The sequence below is a fragment of the Dendrobates tinctorius genome, unplaced genomic scaffold, assembly GCF_039654945.1.
Source record: "Dendrobates tinctorius isolate UK_male_01 unplaced genomic scaffold, ASM3965494v1 ptg000071l, whole genome shotgun sequence".
Lineage (NCBI taxonomy): Eukaryota > Metazoa > Chordata > Amphibia > Anura > Dendrobatidae > Dendrobates > Dendrobates tinctorius.
The window spans coordinates 19,052,645-19,073,661 of NW_027361739.1; the positions used below are offsets into that span (position 1 = coordinate 19,052,645).

At 44.5% G+C, this 21,017-nt stretch overlaps 1 protein-coding gene across 2 annotated transcripts in view; it reads left to right on the top strand.

Annotated features, from left to right (window-relative positions):
• Positions 1-21,017, top strand: part of PHACTR3 (phosphatase and actin regulator 3) — a 267,395-nt gene that overhangs the window by 69,687 nt on the left and 176,691 nt on the right. For both annotated transcript variants that reach the window (XM_073582483.1, XM_073582485.1), the window contains exons 2-3: positions 9,940-10,101; positions 10,414-10,500. In XM_073582483.1, coding sequence (XP_073438584.1) covers positions 9,940-10,101; positions 10,414-10,500 — 249 coding nt within the window. The remainder of the gene's footprint in view (positions 1-9,939; positions 10,102-10,413; positions 10,501-21,017) is intronic.

A 21,017-nucleotide genomic window follows, 5' to 3' on the forward strand; every position in this document is an offset into this window, starting at 1 on the left:
TCATAGGCAATGTCTGTATAGCAAAGATGAAGATACCCACGAAGATTTCCTCATTTAAGACTCACGTCCTACCAAATGGTCACAGCACTTCCAACCATGCCCACATCATTACTGGGTGAAAGAGAAGATAAGTGACAACAAGTGGAAGAAAGAAACCTCTGACGACACAAACATTTTCCTGTCCCATAATGATGACCTCGGGTCAACAGTGTTCATCTCCACAAGAGAAGACAACCAGCTAGCACCTGCAAGGGAGGACAAGGAATTTATAAAGATTATGGAAAAGGAATTCGCCCAAGATGATTCAAATAGCTGGGTAGCACCTCTACCTTTTCGTTCTCCAAGAACAAGGCTACCTGATAATCTGTAACAAGCAACGGCAAGGTTTTCATCCCTAAAACGCACCTTAAAGAGAAGGCCAGAGATGGAGAAACATTTTGTCGACTTCATGCACAATATCTTCGATAGAGGTCACGCGGAGCCCGCACCTTCACTAAAAAAAGGTGAAGAATGCTGGTATCTTCCATCCTTTGGTGTCTACTATCCTCGCAAACCTGACCAAATTAGAGTGGTGTTTGACTCCAGTGCTCAGTATAAAGGCATCTCCCTAAATAGCCTGCTCTTCACTGGGCCTCATCTAAACAACAGCCTTATAGGAGTATTGATTCGCTTCAGACAAGAATCTGTCGCAGTAATGGCCAACATTCAACAAATGTTTCATTGCTTTACCGTGAGAGAAGACAGCAGAAACTACTTCAGATTCCTATGGCACAAAGACAACAACATCCGCAACAAGGTCATAAACTACAGGATGAAGGTGCACGTCTTCGTGAACAGCCCCTCGCCTGCAGTGGCCTTCTATGGACTAAGACCGACAGCACGGAAAGGTGAGAGTATGGGTCTGATGCTCATCTATTTGTGGAAAGAAACTTCTACGTAGATGATGGGCTTAAGTCTCTTCCCACAAGTGAAGAGACTATCAATCTGCTCTCTAAGACTCAGGAAATGCTGTCAACAGCGAACTTTAGACTCCACAAAATCATCTCCAACAGTGAAAAGGTAATGAAAGCATTTCCATCTGAGGATCACGCTGCTGGTGTAAGGGACCTTGTTCTGGGTTCTGATGTTCCTCCCATGCAACGCAGTTTCGGCCTGCTTTGGGATATTAAGCAGGACATGTTCACTTTCCAGGTGTCAGCTTGCGATAAACCTTTCACTAAACGAGGAGTCCTATCTGTTGTGAACAGCATCTATGATTCTCTAGGGTTTATTGCACCCATCACCATTCAAGGCAAGATACTGTTGAGACAGTTGACCGCCGAGAGTACGGATTGGGACACTCCGCTACCATCCCAGAAGCAACAAAGGTGGGAGGCGTGGAAGAAGTCTCTGAAGGTCTTAGAGCATTTCCAAGTCCCACGTTGTTTTTCCCCAGGCATCCTTTCAGCCACCATCAGAAGTGAAGTCCAGATTTTCTCCGACGCTTCTACAGAGGCTTTAGCTGCCATTGCCTACCTGAAGGCCTTGGAAGAAGGTAACAAGGTGCAGTGTGCATTCATCCTTGGTAAGGCAAAACTACCCCCCAAACCTGGTCACTCTGTTCCAAGACTCAAACTTTGTGCCGCCGTTCTGGCAGTGGAGTTAGCTGAAGCTATAAAGGACGAAATGGACATTGCTATTGATTCATTTACCATCTACACAGACAGTATAGTGGTACCAGTAACATCGGACCAATGATCCTTACTTTTAACACAGAAAATATATATCTCATGGGAATATAACAGTAGTGCGAACATATACCCCTGTGGGGGCCGATCTTTATCAGTGTCTTTTTGACATACTAGGTGGTCATAGGTGATCATGGTGCGGAGGCATTAATGTTTTTATTATATTTGATATTTGTCTGGGGTCCTGCGTTAGCCTAGGGCAATTTGACTATTCATTTCTGTACTATCTGATTATTGTTTTCCCTCCTGTCTTATTAGGGACTGGTAGGGGATTGAGGGACAGTCCTCATTGAGTGGGGGTGCCAATACTCATACTTTTAGGGTGCCAACCTCCACGGTTAGGAAGGTATCAGATAGCCTTATTGCAGGGCTATGTAGCATCCCAGAATAGGTCTTTTTTTCATTTGTGGCATTTGCCAATGATTCACTGGGATAGGTGTTCTTTTAATGTATTTTTGAATAAATTTGGCTTTTTTAGGGGGTTTATATGTTCGCACCAATGATCCTTACTCCTGCTACACTTCTTACTCAGAAGGTTGGTGCTGCCGCATTTCCTCCAGGGAAGTTTGTGGACGGGGACATTTACAAACGTCAGTGGAAACAGATACAACACTTGTCCAATGTCTTTTGGCACTGCTGGAAAACCGAATACTTGCACTTGCTTCAAAGCCGTCACAAATGGCAGACTGCAAAACCTAATCTCCGAGAGGGAGACCTCGTCCTCCTTAAAGATAAGGAAGCTCATTGCAACGACTGGCCAATGGGTCTTATTACCAAGGTTACACCAAGCGATGACGGGAAAATCCGTAAGGTAGAAGTCAAGGTTATGAAAGGCGGTTCAACTCGTATTTTCTTCCATCCAGTCACTGACCTTGTGCTGCTTTTACCAAAGGAGCACATCACATGAAAGTCTTGTTTATGGACACAGCTCACGGCGGGTAGCCTACCACCATGTACTCCTCCAGCTGTGTTGGAACATTTTAACATTTGAACTTTCTCCAGCGGATTATTAGGTTGGTGGATGTGTTTGCACATTGCGGCTTCCCCAATCTGAAGATGGGTTTACGTTTAGACTCGGTCTATTGCACTGTTGAGGACTTCATGCCTCCAACTGAAGATTGGACCATGCCAATTGGACTCCAACTGTTGTTATGGTTATTCCTTGCATGCTTGTTTTCCCTTTGTTTTTCAGGTCTACAGTGACAAATCCAGAGGACATCATAAAAATTATGAAATCTATAGATTTCAGATGGGGAGTGTTATGTCCCATGAATGAGACATTTTACAGACTGTCCTGTGCATTTTACAGTACATGCTGTATTGCAGTCTCTCATATTCTTTACTGTTGCTATGTGTTCCTGTGTTTAGCATAGCTGAAATCCTCCCTCTCCATCAAGTTTGTCCCTCCTGTCTCCCTCTTCTGGGTGTGATGTCACTTCCTTCTTCCCCCTGTGTTTCATTCTCCATCTTGGCTTCATTAGAAGCACGTGTTTTCAGCCTGTCTGAAGAAAGTCTTTTTTACCTGCTGCTGTTTGTATGCATTCAACAAGAATTCTTAAAGAAATCAAAGTCTCTTCTGGATTCTTCATAACGTGTGCCGGCAGCTGAGTTGAGCTATCTGTGACCGTCGCCAATTGTAAGTAAGGTGAAGAGATTCAGCATCTCACAGAGCAATATTTGCAGCCACAGGCCCCGGGGACAGAATAGTCATTGTCACTGCAGACAAAATGGATAGAGCTTATCCAGTCTTGCACCTACAACTGCTGGAGTAAGTTGCAGACACTGTCACTGTTATATAACTGTCAAAGCGTAAGGGGGGGGACACTATGGCTCTGAGATGGCAAGTAAGTGACACTCTGGCTGTCACTGTTAAAGAAATACTATAACTGGTCATAGTATAGGATGGGGCACTATGACTGTCACAGTATCGGATGGGGGCACTATGACTGTCACAGTATAGGGTGGGGGCACTATGACTGTCACAGTGTAGGATTGTGGCACTAGCATTGTCACAGTGTAGGATAGGGGCACTATGACTTTCACAGTGTAGGATGGGGGTGTGAGGGGGAGAAAGGGCCGTGGTCGTGGCTGAGACGATTCACCTTCAGGGTCTTCTCTGTGTTGCTTAAGACCCTCTCCAGTCGATTGCGCACAAACAGAGACAGTCCAGTTGCAACTTAAAACACAGAACTTCTTTCTTTTCGCAGCACATCCTTTTTAGATACAACATCAGCATAGGGCTCCATACAATTCACATTCTTCACTTTCCCTGCACTCTTTCCTACGGCCTTCAGTACGTGCCCGGGTCGTACTGTTCCTTCCGGTACCGCAGCATCCACCCTGTTCAGACTCACTACACTCAGGAGTTGCCTCGTCCGTTTTGCCCTAGATCTGAGGGCGTGTGCCCATGCAGTGAGCTGCCACATTTATAGAGCCACCTGCATCCCTGTACTGTTATGACCCCACTGTTGCTTCTGTTCCACACTGCTGACACTGCTGCTGCCTCAGCTGCTCTTCTGACCTGCTGGGCCCTGGATGGCTGGGTTCCTTACTTAGAACATTACAGAGCTGTACGCCCAATATGGGCTCCACGGCCCTACTGGCTAGGATCAGGAAGACCCACTATCTTACACACGGTAGCTCCTACTAAAATTAACCATCACTTATCTTAGACTAAGTATACTACAGTGTACTAATATGTCCCCATCTAGTTGACTAACTAATGTACTATGCTTTCCCTATGTTACAATTACATACATTACCCCACAATCTCTCTCTCTCTCTATATATATATATATATATATATACATATACACACACACATACATCAGCACAACATTTGGTACACTCCTTACAGGGTACTATGACTGTCGCAGTATAGGATGGGGTCACTATGAATGTCACAGTGTGGGATGGGGGCACTATGATTTTCACAGTATAGGATGGAGGCACTATGACTATCACAGTTTAGAATGGGGGCACTATAACTAACACAGTATAGGATGGGGCACTGTGATTGTCACAGTGTAGGATGGGGCCACGGTGTAGCAGGGGAGCACTATGACTCCCACATTATAGGATGGGGGCACTATGACAGTCACAGTGTAGGATGGTGATACTATAAATGACAGTGTAAGAGGGGGGCCCTGTGACTGTCACAGTGTAGGGGTGTGACTGTCGCTGCCATTTTATGGGGGGGCACTATAACTGCAAAGTGAAGGAGACATTGTGGCTGTCACTTATGGGGACACTGGAACTGTCACATTTTAAGGGGGACTATGCATGTTTCCGTTATGTGGAGACTGATTGTCATATTGTAAGAAGGGGGCACTGCTGTTTTCACTATTATGGGGGGCACTGGCTGTCACTGGACAAGAGGATGTACATTTGCGATCATGTAAAGGGGGAGGATGATGAAAACTTTATGACAATATTGTTGTAATTATCGTTGTAAAAGTTGTGATATTTACCTGTCATGATTGTCATCCAGTTTTCCTACAATCTTTGATATCACCGGATACTCTCTTTCGGTCCGGATGCGCTCTTCTCGCTGCCTATCTCAGCAGTCTTCCCATTTGGGATTTTCAGTTAGCAGAGTCACAATCTCTGTATTGTAAATGGGACACGGTAGTTATAAGACTGGAATGTTTGGTTATATCGGTCACTGACACTGGTTGGGTTGGTAAATGTGGGTGCAAAAGGACACGGGACATCCCTTCATGTGTAGTTTGAAGGTCGGCAGGGGCATCTGTGAAGACTCTTCCCCCTGAGGCCGACTGTATACATAATGGATGCCTCCGTTCCTTGTGTTCAGGCCCGGCCGGTACATTATTTATATCCTGGCTGTGGGCTGCTGCAAATCTGCTGAGTTTTATTCCTCCTCCGTTTTTGATAAATGAGAGTGTTATTAAATTGAGGAGCTGCAGACGATTAATAACAACAGCGGTTTCTTAAAATCGATGACCACAGTTAGTGCATGAATACAGGGAGGGACATGAGTGGTATTAACCCTTACAGGGCTACATGTAAAAAAAGGGGACTATAAAGCAAAAATACAATTCCTATCCAACCCATCAACCATGATATAGTGAATGTGTCAGCAGGTTTTTGCTATGTAATCTGAGCGCAGCATAGGGGCAGAGAGACTGATTCTAGCAATGTGTCACTTTCTGGAATGCTTGGTGTAGTTTGGATGGAATACCTATGTTTTTTTCTGCTTTAGATGTAGCAGTGCTCTGAATGCAGAGCTGTGTATAACCCACACCACTGGCAGCTCACTGTGTACATTGTCAGAAAGCTGACAGTCAGTGGTAGGGGTTGGGTTACAAAAATTAGCCTGACTGGTCTGCAAATTGTCAGAGACACCGCACTACACTTGCTCATAGAGCCAGTGCACGTGTCCTGAGTACAGAAGCAGTGCTAAGAGTTACCTGGGGAGCAGGGCAGCAGAGGTGACAAAGCGTGCTACAAGCTAATAGTGTCAGGGTCCAGTCAGCGCTGGAAAGTAAAGAGGCATGGGACCTGCGGACACTGAAAATGAGCAAGCTTGCACAGGACCTATGGTCATGTGACTGCAAGGGGGCGGGGCTTAGCATCAGAGAAGCCAGAGAACTCAGATTATGGCAAAGCAGAAGTCATGCACAGTACAGACCAACGAGGTACAGGAGGGATAAACAGACGGGAGGTCAGACAAAGCAAAAGGTCATACACAAGATATCAGTACAGTACCAGGGAGGAGACAGAGCGGATAATCAGGGCCAAGCAGAGATCAAAACCAAACAGACATAGGAGGTACCAGGCAGAATCCAAAGCGATATCCAGGGAACAGATCGAGTCATACACAGAGAATCAAGTAACCAGAACACAGCACTAACACACTCAGGGGTCACCACACAATGCCAAGGGCGAAAGTATAACTGACAGGGATGGGAGCGTCCTGAGGCTATAAGAAGCCTCCCCCAGAACCAGGGAGAGGCCACAATCATAGCCCCAGGTGTGCAGGTAAGCCTGCACCGGGATCACAACCTTTAACCCCAGAAATGCCAGTCATCAGCACTGGTTCCAGACATTAACCCCACATGTGCGAGTCAAACCCGCACTGAGATCATGACAGTACCCCCCTCTCAACGGGGGGCCTCTGGACCCCCAGGCTTGCCCGGGTACCTAGCATGGAAAGCCTGCACCAGGTGATCAGCATGCATCAACCGGGCTAGTACCCGTCTTCCGGTCCATACCCCTTCCAATGAACCAGGTACTGTACCGACCGCCGTACCAACCTGGAATCTACGATATGACCAACCTCGTACTCCACCTGCCCCTAGACCAAAACAGGAGGAGCAGCAGACTCGGAGTCTCCCCGGACTGCTTCAAAAGGTTTCAGTAGAGATTTGTGGAAGATGTTAGGGATCTTGAAAGAGGGTGGAAGGCACAGCCTATACGCCACTGGATTGATTTTTTTTCCACAATCTTGTACGGGCCAATGAATTTGGGTCCCAACTTGGCTGACGGAATCTTTAACTTAATGTTTCGCGTGGAGAGCCAAACTTTCTCTCTCACCCGAAACATGGGACCAGGTGTTCGTTTCCTGTCCGCGAAAAACTTATACCTGCCTTGAGACCTAGATATACTCCGCTGAACTTCTGCCCATGTATCTTTTAACCGCTGAACAGAGTCCTCAGCCCCGGGACACCCCGAATCCAGACGAGAAAACTCACCAAAATGAGGACTGAACCCATAGTTAATCAAGAAAGGGGACCTACCAGTGGATTGACTCTCCCGACTATTGAAGGCAAATTCAGCCAACGGCAGTGCATCGCACCAGTCATTCTGTCTAGCAGAGGTTAGACACCTGAGGATCTGTTCCAGGGACTGGTTAGTGCGCTCCGTCTGCCCATTGCTCTCAGGATGGTATGCAGACGAAAAGGACAGAGACATACCTAATTTTTTGCAGAAAGCACGCCAAAACTTAGCCACAAACTGCACACCATGATCAGACACCACATTCAGGGGTACCCCATGCAACCGGACCACATGCTGCACAAACAACCTGGACAACGTCTCAGCTGACGGTAGTGCGGACAGGGGTACGAAATGAGCCTGCTTAGAAAACCTGTCCACCACTACCCATACCACTGTATTACCCTTAGATGGAGGGAGATTGGTAACAAAATCCATGGATAAGTGAGTCCATGGCCTTTCGGGCACTGCCAAGGGTATCAGCTCTCCTGCCGGCCGGCTATGAGAGCTTTTAGAACGAGCGCAGACCCCACAACCAGCAATGAATTTTTTTATGTCCGAACCAAGGGTAGGCCACCAAAAGATCCTAGCCACCACCAGACGTGTGGCTGAAATACCAGGGTGAGCACTCAACTTGGATTCATGGAACTCCTGCAAGAGTTTCAGGCGAAGTTGCTCTGGGACAAACAACTTCCCCTCCGGCTTGGCCGCCGAGGCCTGCGACTGGGCCCCCTGAATCTCCTGTTCCAATTCAGATGAGACCTCTGCTATCACAACCCCAGGGTGAAGAATGGAGGACGGTGGCTCAGGGGGCGACACCGGCTGAAAACTGCGTGATAAGGCGTCAGCCTTGACATTCTTGGACCCTAGACGAAATGTAATCATAAACTGAAAACGGGAAAAAAAAAGTGACCAACGGGCCTGTCTGGGCGTTAGTCTTTTAGCAGACTCAATGTACGACAAATTTTTGTGATCCGTGATCACCGTAACCAGGTGACTGGCCCCCTCCAAAAAGTGCCTCCATTCTTCAAATGCCAATTTGACCGCAAGAAGCTCTCTATTGCCTACGTCGTAATTTCTTTCCGCAGCAGAGAACTTCTTGGAAAAGAAAGCACATGGCCTGAGGTTGGTTAGAGTGGCAGGCCCTTGGGACAACACCGCCCCCACCCCCACCTCAGAGGCGTCCACTTCCACGACGAATGGTTTGGACGGATCTGGCTGCACTAACACAGGAGCAGACATAAAACATTTTTTCAGCGTTGCAAAGGCCTCTTTTGCGAGCGAGGACCAATTTCTCACATCCGCACCTTTGCATGTTAGATCCGTGAGAGGTTTGACCACTTGCGAAATCCCCCGGATAAATTTGCGGTAATAATTGGCGAACCCCAAGAAGCGCTGAAGACCCTTAAGATCTCGGGGTTGCACCCAATCCACAATGGCCTGCACCTTCTTGGGGTCCATGCGAAAACCCTCACCGGATACAATTAACCCCAAAAAGGACAACTCTTGTACACAGAATACACATTTCTCCAATTTGGCATACAAATGATTCTCTCTAAGCCTTTGGAGCACAGTTCGTACATGTTCCAAATGAGAATACTTGTCGGGGGAATATATCAAAATATCATCTAAGTAGATAACGACAAAACGACCAATGAGATCCGAGAATACCACGTTGATGAAATTCTGAAATATGGCAGGGGCGTTGGTAAAGTTCAGTTTGCTGAAATGCACAACCCCGAATATTCCAAAGACTACCTAGCCCACACATTTTTAAGCGTGCCTTAAAAACTAATCTCTTTAGTAAAATGAAGTGATAGGACTGTCTAATCTAACTCTTCCCTGTACCCCCTTTTTAGATTTTCGTCAGAATCTTGTCCCTCCTATTCATCTGTCACCTGCATGCACCCAATAGCACTTGATAGCTGTACTTAAACAGATCCTGACTGATGACCGGCTCATACAGCTTTATTTGAAAATACTATTTCTTATAATGATGGCTGGACCATACATGATAACCACGTTCTATCTATTGTGCCCCCCCTTTCTCATTAGGGATTGTTAGCTTGAATTATGTGTTACCCCTCAGGGGCACCACACTTGTAATAGCAGGTTACTTTACCATTTATCTATTTGTAAAAATCTTTTCTGTTTTCTAAAACAGAGGGATATATAATTCTGTAGTGTACAGCTTGCTGCCTCAAAGGTGGCCGATATCCTAGGCAAGGATCACGCTTTTGCAAGATCTTAAAACTCCCATTAGGATTTTGATAATCGAAAGCACATTAGTATCTAGGTATAAATATAGAGTAGGTATAAATATGCCTTTAACGGATTCTTCTTTGGATTGAGGACTAGTTCCCTTGGTATACTGGGTGGAGGTCTAGTTTCATTGTGGAGGATGATCCATTTCTCTAGCCCCACTGTTGAGTGAACCATTATACTAAACATTCCTGTCTTCTCTTCTCACACATAGAGGAGATGGCCCAGTCGCCAGCGCTGCGGACGGAGTATCCGGTAACAGGGATGCGGACTCCACCTGCCAGAAGGAACAGTAAGCTGGCAACACTGGGGAGGATCTTCAAGCCTTGGAAGTGGAGGAAAAAGAAAAGTGAAAAGCTTAAACAGTCCTCTGCAGGTGAGAGTTGGGGGAAAAGGAGGGTCTATATCCAATATCTCTGCCGTACTGGATTACACTCAGTTTCTCTAAACTTCTGAATGGCAAATTTGCCTGGTTGAGTAATATAAAAATCCTATAATCTAGTATAACTTTTCCTGTTCAGTCTCCTGGTGAAATGTAAGATTATTACTAAGGTCCCTATTACTTGCCAGATAATCAGACATATTAGATTATTGAATGTCAGATTAATTTGTTACTTTGGAGAAAATACTGTATGATGAAATTTACAGATCAAAAGCAATGTCATCTAATAATTGTATTCATTGTCAGGAATTGTCTCCACTCCCAAGAAGGTCACTTCCCGGCAAACTCGTGATGACATAATCAAGAAGGGAATTCTAGAAATTATGGAAAAAGGTAAATTATAATTCTAAGGATATTATTATATGTAGTGGTACCAACCAGCAGGAGTAGGAAACACACCCAGGTGAAATTGGCGCTTGTGTGTTTCCCTCCCACACAGGCCCGTTCATGGTCACGCTTTCTGCGACCACAATTATTACACCCTTGCTACTAACAGGAACTTTTTTTACTTCAGATTAAAGATGGTCTTCCATCACCTTTACGGGTATTCCCATAGGCCTTTCTTTGCAGCCTCCACAGCCGCGTGCAGCTGTGGATCAGGGAAGGTTATCCTTCAGGGTAGGTTATAGCTGTGGATCGGGGAAGGTTATCCTTCAGGGTAGGTTATACCGGTACTTCATCAGATCTCAGCTGTCTCCTCTGCAAGAATAAGCTACCATACATTACTCTGGTCCTTGCTGTTGTGAACTTTCCTACTACACTACTGTAAACTACAGTACAACCTGTGGTTGTAAGCTTTGTATATTCTTTGCTCCTTTCTTTATCTTTCTTATAAAATAACTGGTGACTTTAAAGGGAACCTTCAACATTGGAAAACTATTTACCAACCACCAGCCCGGCCACCTTACTGAAAGTGCGGCTACGGTTCATTTCCCCCTGAGGAGCCACCGGCTTTCAATCATGCACAGAATGATTACAGTCATCTATAATACTATGAGCAATGACTGTTAGCATACCCCAGCACTTTGATTGACAGGTTACACTGTACAAATGCACTGCAGAGCCATCAAAGTGTTGAACTCGCTTACAGCCGCTGGTCATTGCATAGATGACTGTAATCATTCCGTACATGACCCCATGATAGAAAGCCGGTGGTACCCAGAGGGAAATGAATTCACTTTCTCTTGGTAGCCACACTTTCAGGAAGGTGGTTGGGCAAATTAACCTTAAAACTGCAGGTAAATAACGTTCATCGAGGTGACAGGTTCACTTTAACCATCTGCATCCTGGTAGTGAGTAAAGTGCTGACACATACTGTACTCCATAAAGTAGCATGCACAATAATAGAGTATAAAGTAAATACGTATGCATAAAAAAATACAGATCTTTGCAGGAAATAGAGCAACAGCTTAAGATTAAGGGGGCAATCCAGTAGCTCAAAACATTCAAAACATTAAAAGGTTATCTGGGATTTTCATTATTTTTTTCTTGTGGATATAAAATCTTGCTGGCTAACTGCTCTGCCCAGCGATGATCCCTCCCGGCGCAGACAGTAACTATCCTGCTTGCTTTGACCTCCCATCAACAGAGAAGCTCTTTCTCTTCCGGATTGCTCTATCGACGGTGTGTCACTGCAGTTAGGCCGTGGGAGGCCAGCTGTCAGTCAGCATGACATTATCAGTAATGCCCCTTTGACAGATCAGAGTGCAAGAGAAGCTGCCTTGTCGACTTGTCATCACAGGAAGCAGGAGAATCACCAGAATGAGCTGTTCGTGACCGCTCTGAACCAACAGAGATTGCAACAGCCAGAACATGCAGGTAGTTAGCAACTACAGACCGGTAAGTTCTTAGCGCCATGCAAAAAAAAAATAAGCAAAGACATGGATAACCCCTTTAAGGTAATCCACAACTTTGGGGCATTAAACTTGGACGTACAGGGTCTCTTAGTCTTTGCAACTTAAAATGGAAAGGCATACTGTATCAAGGAGCTCCAGTAGGTTTGTCCATTAGATATGATCACATTTTTTTAAATTTGAATTCACCTGGTTCAGATGATTTTTCCCAAAAATTAGATTTGCCATGAATCGGAATATTGTAAAGCACCTAATCTCCCTGAAAAGATGTGTGTAACACTCTGAGGTCTCCTATGATTGTATCCAACCCCTCTGAGTTCAGCTCAACCATAAACATCATTAGCAATGTGAAAGTGACCTCACTATTGTAACCCGGTAGTTCACTGATGGACTTTTCATGTTCTTTTTTTTTTAACTAAATGACGATACAAAAATTATCTTATTTTGTCATCTGTGATCAGGCAGACAGTTCTGTACAGAATATTGACTCAAACTGACGGTGTCGCAATCAGAGGTAACATCATTCTGCTGTGCCTGAAGGCCCCGTCACACAAAGCAATCTCGCTAGCGAGATCGCTGATTTTGTGACACCACAGCAATCTCGCCAGTGAGATCGCTGTGTGTGACGGGGATCAGCGACCGGCCCCCCTGCCAGTTATCGCTGATCGTGCTGCATTGACCTGGGCCGTTTTTCGATCGTTGGTCTCCCGCTGGCCAGCGCGCATCGCTGCGTGTGGCAGCGAGAGACCAGCGATCAGCGACGCTGGACGCTGGTTTCTAATGTAAACATCGGGTATCCAGGAGCCGTGGCTCCTGGATACCCGCTGTTTACCTTGGAAACCAGCGTACACGCTTGTTTCCAAGGTAAATAGCGGTTATCCAGGAGTCGCGCGGCTCTTAGATACCCGATGTTTACATTAGAAACCAGCGTCCAGCATCGCTAATACTGATTGCTGGGGATGTCTATGTGACAGCTCACCAGCGATCAGCTTAACGATGTCCCAGCGATCCCATCATGTTGGATCGTTGATGGGATCGCTGAGACATCGTTATGTGTAATGGGGGCTTGAGATAGGTGATGTGACATTTATTCCATAGTACCCTCTGCTTCCTCCCTTGGAATCACACCAGCGTATGACATCCGATGCAAGAGCATCGGATGCGATATGCTAATGACCTTCGGCTCCACCTCTGCTGTGAGCGGGAGCCGAGTTTCATGCTACTGTGCTGCGATTCTCTCACATGAGAGGATCGCAGCACAGATGCAGAGAAGATGGAGAAAGTAATTTCTCCATCTCCTCCATTCCCTGTCTCAGTGTATATCAGACTGCACTGGGGTGACACTCGAGTGCAGTCCAATGTTTCGCTTGCACCCATAGACTTGTATGGGTGCGAGTGAGCTAAGTCTTGCTGAAAATCGCAGCATTCTGCGATTGTTCTCTCATGCTGAATCGACATGAGAAAATAATCGCAGATCTGAACTGCCTCATAGAATAACACTGTGCAAAGTGCTATGCGATGTTCTATCGCATAGCAATCAGCCGTGTTATACAGTAGTGTGACTTCCACCTATTGCTCTTGCTGGATGCAAAGGAGGCCTGTATTTGGTAGTACTACTGCACGGGCTGCTTGTGCCAGTGGTGGTGGTGAAGTCTCTGCTGCTGCAAGCGGATCTCACATATTTACCATGGTATGAATCTTCTTTTCCTTTGCCATACCCTGCCCATTGCCATTGACACTTTTTTTCACACAGTTTGCACAACACTATAAATAATTTTTAACAATCTTTTCATTCCCAATTTGCCAAAAGGATGTAACAAGAAATGATAGGTGGGTATAAAAACTGAAATGAACAGTTAACTGTCCACATTTTTTACATTTTTCTTTCCTTTTTTTTTTTTTTTTTTTTTTTTTACAAAATTCAACTCCCTTCCTGAAAACGTTATGATTAAAAACACTAGGGAAATACACTTCCAAAGAGCCAGCTGCAACGTGGAGCAGTATTGGAAGAATGTGTGCAAATGTCAAATTTGACTAGTAGAACAGTTGTTAAAAAAAAATAGTTTTTGACATGCACACTTTGTGAGGTAGTCAGTAGAAATTTAATGTCTGGTTTTTGGGGAAAATTATTTTGTTTTTTAAAAAAATATTCCCCCAATCACAAAAATCTTTGTACAAGAAATGCAAAGAGCATCTTCTCTGAATGACATTGATTTCAGATCTTTTTTCCCTGTAAATATATTAGAATCATAGAATCATAGAATCGTAGAGTTGGAAGGGACCTCCTGGGCCATCTGGTCCAACCCCCTGCTCAAAGCAGGATTCGCTAAATCATCCCAGTCAGATGTCTGTCCAGCCTCTGTTTGAAGACTTCCATTGAAGGAGAACTCACCACTTCTCGTGGCAGCCTGTTCCACTCATTGATCACTCTAACTGTCAAAAAGTTTTTTCTAATATCTAATCTGTGTCTCCTCCCATTCAGTTTCATCCCATTGCTTCTAGTCTTTCCTTGTGCAAATGAGAATAAAGTTGATCCTTCTACAATGTGACAGCCCTTTAGATATTTGTAGACAGCTATTAAGTCTCCTCTCAGTCTTCTCTTTTGCAAACTAAACATTCCCAAATCCTGCAACCTTTCCTCATAAGACAGGGTTTGCAGACCGGTCACCATTCTGGTCGCTCTTTTCTGAACTTGCTCCAGTTTGTTGATGTCTTTTTTAAAATGTGGTGCCCAAAACTGGACACAATATTCCAGATGAGGTCTGACCAAAGAGGAGTAGAGGGAAATAATGACTTCACGTGATCTAGACTGTATGCTTCTGTTAATAAATTGTAGGGAATGCTTCTGCAAAGTGTAGTTGTAATTCAAATGCAGCAGGACAAATGTCACCTACATCATCTCACTAATCAATCACTGTGTCACTGCTACTGGAACCTCTCCTATCTCTCTCCTGTTATCAATGGAATCCTCAATTATATAGTGCTGCAGTTGCACAAAAGATTGCTGCCTGCATACCTCCATATGTCCCGAATCCAGCTGGACTTTAATGAATTTGGGGAGCTGCCTTGGGACTTTGTCATTACGCCCCAAGTTTAGCTGTATATGTGTCTTCACTAGCTAGGGTAGAATAAAGTACTGAAATGTACATTGATCGGGGCTCTTTGACCATTCATGGCGCATGCGCACTGCAGTTCTTTGCTCTGCCCTGGACAGGGCAGAGAAGTACGCCTGCTCAGGAGCGCAATGCTGGGGGGACTGAGTTGTGACTTAGGATACGTCATCCAGATGAAGCGCAGAAGAAGGACAGCATCGCAAGAAGAAGGTTAGCGCCGGACCAAGACCAGTGACACCCCGGACCGGACCGTAGGTGAGTATAATGAAAGATGTTTTTCTTTTGGAAAAATAAGATATAGTCAGCTTACCATGATCTGTGCACAGACTCCCTACTGCCGGATCAAGTCAGAGCAAAAACACAGGTGGTCAGGAGCAGCAAGAAAAAATCCAGCGACGGCTTGGAACGGCTAAAAAAGCTATAAAAACAATGAATAGCACTTAATGTTGGGCATTGTACACTCTGAAAAGAGTAGATCGTTGAGGAAAACTTTTGTCAAAACGCGTTGATCTACCCTTTTCAGAGTGTACAATGCCCGACATTAAGTGCTATTCATTGTTTTTTAGCTTTATAATAAAAGTTATTTTTTTAGCTGTTCGCTGGATTTTTTTTTTTTCTGCTCCTGATCACCTGTGTTTTTCTTTTGTGCAGCCTGGATAGGGCGCAGAATGCTGTATATGAGGCCTGAAAGGTGTTTTGCCTTATCTCATATGGGACAAACTTGGTGACAGGTTCCCTTTAATAGATACTAGGGCAAAGAAAAAAATGAATACTTACCTCTCAGGCCTGCATCATTTCTCCAATGTCAGCGCTGTCTCCTGTTGTTTGTCACGCAGCATTGTTTTTGTCATAGGACCAATACAGCCAATCAGAAGCCTCTGATCGGCTGCAGTGGTCAACTAACATAAACAGTGACACGCAATATAAACAATGTCATGTGACCACCAGGAGACACAGCACATACATTGGAGGGACAGCACTAGTTCGGGAGGTAATTATTACGTTTTTATATTTATTTTGCCCTGCGTATATATTTAAAAGGTGCGAAAATCCATCCTTATTGAATGCCATGTATTTTCTCGCCACAATTACCTCCCAGCCTTGGATTTTTTCATGGGATAAGAAAATTCTGATGTGATTTGTACAGTGTAAAATTGCCATTACATACAATGCTCCATTAATAAATAATATAACTAAAACATCAGCCAACACTGTAGTGGCTGCAGGTCTCGCTCAATATAACACCATCACAATGAGAATGTTTTCTTAAAAAGAAAGCTGCAGATCCCTGCTGTTTTTTTTAGTCACGCCGCTTCAATTATGTACTGCTGTTCTGTTACTGAAACACATGGGTTTTACGTGGGAGCCATCAGAATCCAGTTTTGTATCAATCGCCCACATCTCTGTTCCTGTAGTTCCCAATAGCAGCTTTTAGCTCATTACTATATTCATATAGGTAGACACTACCCCCTTGTGGTAGAACATGGAATATCACATTCTATTTATGGCGTCATCTAGAATGGAATTGAGGGGTTTTCCCACAAACAAGGCTCATTTTAATTTACAGATCTTGGAATGACAATAATTTCCACAATTGGATGTGTTTAAAAAAAATGTCCCTGTGCTGAGATAATCTTATAAATGTGCCCATGCTGTGTACTGTGTAATGGCCGTGTCTGACGTTACAGGAACATGGTCTGATCGTACCACAGCTCCTGGAAGGGGGAGGACACAAAAGAGAGGATACAGACAGGGCAGCATGGGATCACAGCTGATTCTTTCAGTGAGGTAAAACATTGCTTAAAAACAGGCAGGGAAATTTTTCACCTCACAGAAAGAATTATTTGCAATCCTGTGCTATAATGTCTTTATCCTCTCTTTTACTTCCTCCCCTGCCCAGGAGCTGTGGTATGATCAGACCATGTTCCTGTACGGTCAGACACGGCCATTACACTGTACACAGCAGGGGCACGTTTATAAGATTATCTCAGCACAGGAACATTTTATTTAAACACATCCAATTGTGGAAATTATTAATATTTCAAGATCTATTGATTAAAATGTACTTTAAATACCTTTAAAGGAATCTCGTAATTTTTTTTATCAACCGCAACATTAAAGGGGTATTCCTAAATTTAAAAGTCAATCTCTAACTATAGTGCGGTGCAATGCAGCAATTGTGTCCTCCATCAATTCCGATAATGGAGCTTTGCATCATGACGACAAGGCACATGTTGGACCTCCACTCCATTAATTTTCTATGGGACTGCAAGAAATAGTTTGGCAAACTATGACCATAACATAGGGGATAACATTCAATTTGGGGACTACCCCTGTTAGATGCGATAAAGCTTTTAGTGCTGTATGTTGTAAAATGTATAGGACCTCTGCACTATGGCCATACCCCTCATACATGACAGAGAACATTACTGCCAATCAGGGCAGCTAAAAAGAGTGTTTCCCTCCCTGGAAGACCTAACATGTCTGTGCATTATATGTGTGGTGCCAAAAGTATGGTAGAACAGGATGTTATGGGACAGTTTATAGCACTGAGTAAATGTTAAAGGGATTTTCATACAGTAAAAATATTATTTTAGGTACGATACTATTAAAAAAGTGAAATTAAGACATTCTCACTCTTCCATAGCCCCCACTCTTCCAGTGCAGGCTGTTCTTGTCTGTGAAGCAGTGTCTAATCTGTTTGGAGGAAAAGCACCACTGCAGCCAATCACACACTCTTCTAGTCACCTCACAACTGCGGATAATCACTGCCTGCAGCCGTGCTGTGAATCGAGTAAACACCACCTCCGATAGTTGTTGCGCATCTCCAGAGCAAAACAAATAATTTGTAATATATAAAGCTCAATGTGGATGTGTGTGTCCGGGATTGGCATCCACACCGTCGCAGCTACAGCCACAAAATTTGGCACAGTCACACGTCTGGACCCCGAAAGCGTCATAGGCTATGTTGTGAGGCAAAATTTTAACCCCACACGTTCCAATTCACCAAACAATTTTGCCCCTATCTACATAATGGGGAAAAAGTGTATGTATTGGCATCTGCACGTCATACCTACAGCCACAAAATTTTTCACAGTCACACGTCTGGACCCCGAGAGCGTAATAGGCTATGTTATGAGGCAAAATTTTAACCCTGTGCGTTCCAATTCACCAAACAATTTTGCCCCTATCTACATAATGGGGAAAAAGTGAAAGGAAAAGTGTTGGAGGCAAATTGACAGCTGCCAGATGTGAACAAGGGGGACTGAAAGAATGAGAGCGATGGCGCCAAAGAGTATATACCATACAGTTGCTAAGGTGGGGCCCTGACATGGGATACTCACCACACACGGGGATATGAACACACACACAAAATGCGCCACTCACTACCACGTGCTTCAGCACATATACCACCCTCAGCACACATTTCACCACACATACACCAACCTCGCCACATAAAAGTCGAAACACAAAAGTCGACACTCAAAACTCGCCACGCTGTCCCAGAGCTGTTTAAAAGATGAAAAATGAACTGTGATTGGTTGCTATCAGCAACAGTTTTCTTTGTAGACAGTTGTGGTAACTGAGGCCTATTATTCTTATCATTTCTATGGTGTTATCGTTCTTCTGTAAAGCTGGAAATAACACAATTTATTACCATGCCAACACAGACCACCCTCTGACACAGACTGCAGGGGGAGCCCAGTATCACACAGGATAGGATCAGATACACGGCTCAGCAGTCAGTATCACACAGGATAGGATTAGATACACAGCTCAGCAGTCAGTATCACACCACAGGATAAGATTAGATACACAGCTCAGCAGTCAGTATCACACAGGATAGGATTAGATACACAGCTCAGCAGTCAGTATCACACAGGAGAGGATTAGACACATGGCTCAGCAGGCAGTATCACACAGGATAGGATTAGATACACAGCTCAGCAGTCAGTATCACACAGGATAGGATTAGATATACAGCTCAGCAGTCAGTATCACACAGGGTAGGATTAGATACGCAGCTCAGCACACAGTATCACACAGAATAGTATTAGATACACGGCTCAGCAGACAGTATCACACAGGATAGGATGAGATGCACGGCTGAGCAGTCAGTATCACACAGGATAGGAATAGATACATGGCTCAGCAGTCAGTATCACACAGAAGGGGATTAGATACACGGCTCAGCAGTCAGTATCACACAGGATAGTATTGGATACACGGCTGAGCAGTCAGTAACACATGATAGGATTAGATACACAGCTCAGCAGAACGTATCACACAGGAGAGGATTAGATACACAGCTCAGCAGTCAGTATCACACAGGAGAGGATACTTGGGTAATCATTTAGTTAATTTGTGTTGCAAATCTGTAGAGTTGAGTATATGATGTGAAATGTTTGTATGTGCAATATAATCATTATAATTTGTTATAAGTAACCACAGTTGGTTACTAGGCCCAGGCAATGCCGGGCTCTTCAGCTAGTATATATATATATATATATATATATATATATATACATACACACGCACACAAATTACTGTTTTGGACTTACCCTTTAATGCATTTAATATTCTAGGAAGCAGATATTTTATACTGCTCGTAGTGACACATTTTGGAAATTATATGTTTGGGTCTGGATAATGTGTGGTTAACAAGATTTTAAACTTGTAAAGGGATATGGTGCTAGTCAGGAAACTTCTGGAAAGAGACTATGCATGAATACCCCCTCAAATGGGTGGAGTCAGAGTGTGTGGGGACTTCCTGTGAGGAGCAGACTGAGAAGTGGGGTGGTGGATGTTCTGCCCAGCAGACATGTTGTGACGGCATGGAGCTGAGGATATAGAATATGTACCCTGACCACCTTCTCCTCTGCCACCACACAGTGTAACAATTATAGTGTAACACTCAGGAACCTTTTGGCTTGAGACAATGAGTAAACTGAACAGAAGTCCGGTAACAAGTCTGTATTTACACAAATAAACATAGGTGCAGCAAGTGAGTAACAGTTCAAGAGAACACCGCAAACAGGGAGATAGTGAAGTAGTTCATATGCAGCACTGCTGCAGGCAAAGTCTCTTGGGTAAGGCACACACTAGGGTGAGCCATTCAGAAGACACAGTTCACAACAAGGCTGGCAGTCTCTGAATAAGAGTCCCAAAAACAGTGCAGGGCTGTGAGTCTTAGGAAGTCCAGAATAGCCACAAATACTGCCACAGTGAACACCAACTAGGCAGCTGAAGTAGGCCGAGCTTACGTGTGCTAAGCAGGCAGGTGGAGACAGATGCAGATGCGGAGGAACTTACACACAGCTTGCTACTGAGAACTGGAGAGGTTTACTGGAAGAGCTGAACCAGATCTATTGGAGAGGAGCAGTCTCTGGCAGCAGAGAGCCAGGGATTCAAGCAGAATACACAAGCATGGACTGGGAGGCAAACCAGGGTTATAAAGACAGGGAAGGCGAAACACATGAACAGAAGCGAGGCAGCAGACGCCATCTTGAAAAAGGGCAATAAAGCACCACAGATGAACAGAGAATCCAGAGACCTGACACACAGCCTGGAGGAGCTGAGGAAGCAGGTAGGAGAGCAGCCATAGCTCCCATATATGAGGAACTAAGGTCTCAGCTGCAGACAGTGGTTGACAAGTATTGTACAGTACATGCAGAGAAGAGGAGCTGAGGAAACTCTGCAACGACTAAATAAGTTCTCCAGAGTCTTATCTGAGAGCCACCGAGTAGGACCTATGCTTGATGGATGAGAATTAAACTTTCATAGAAGAAAAATTAAAAGTGTTTTGTGTTTCAGTGTCTGTTATTGTCTGCAGTGCTCATGTCACTTTGACAGCCCTGCATTAAATAACTCTTCCCGATATTAT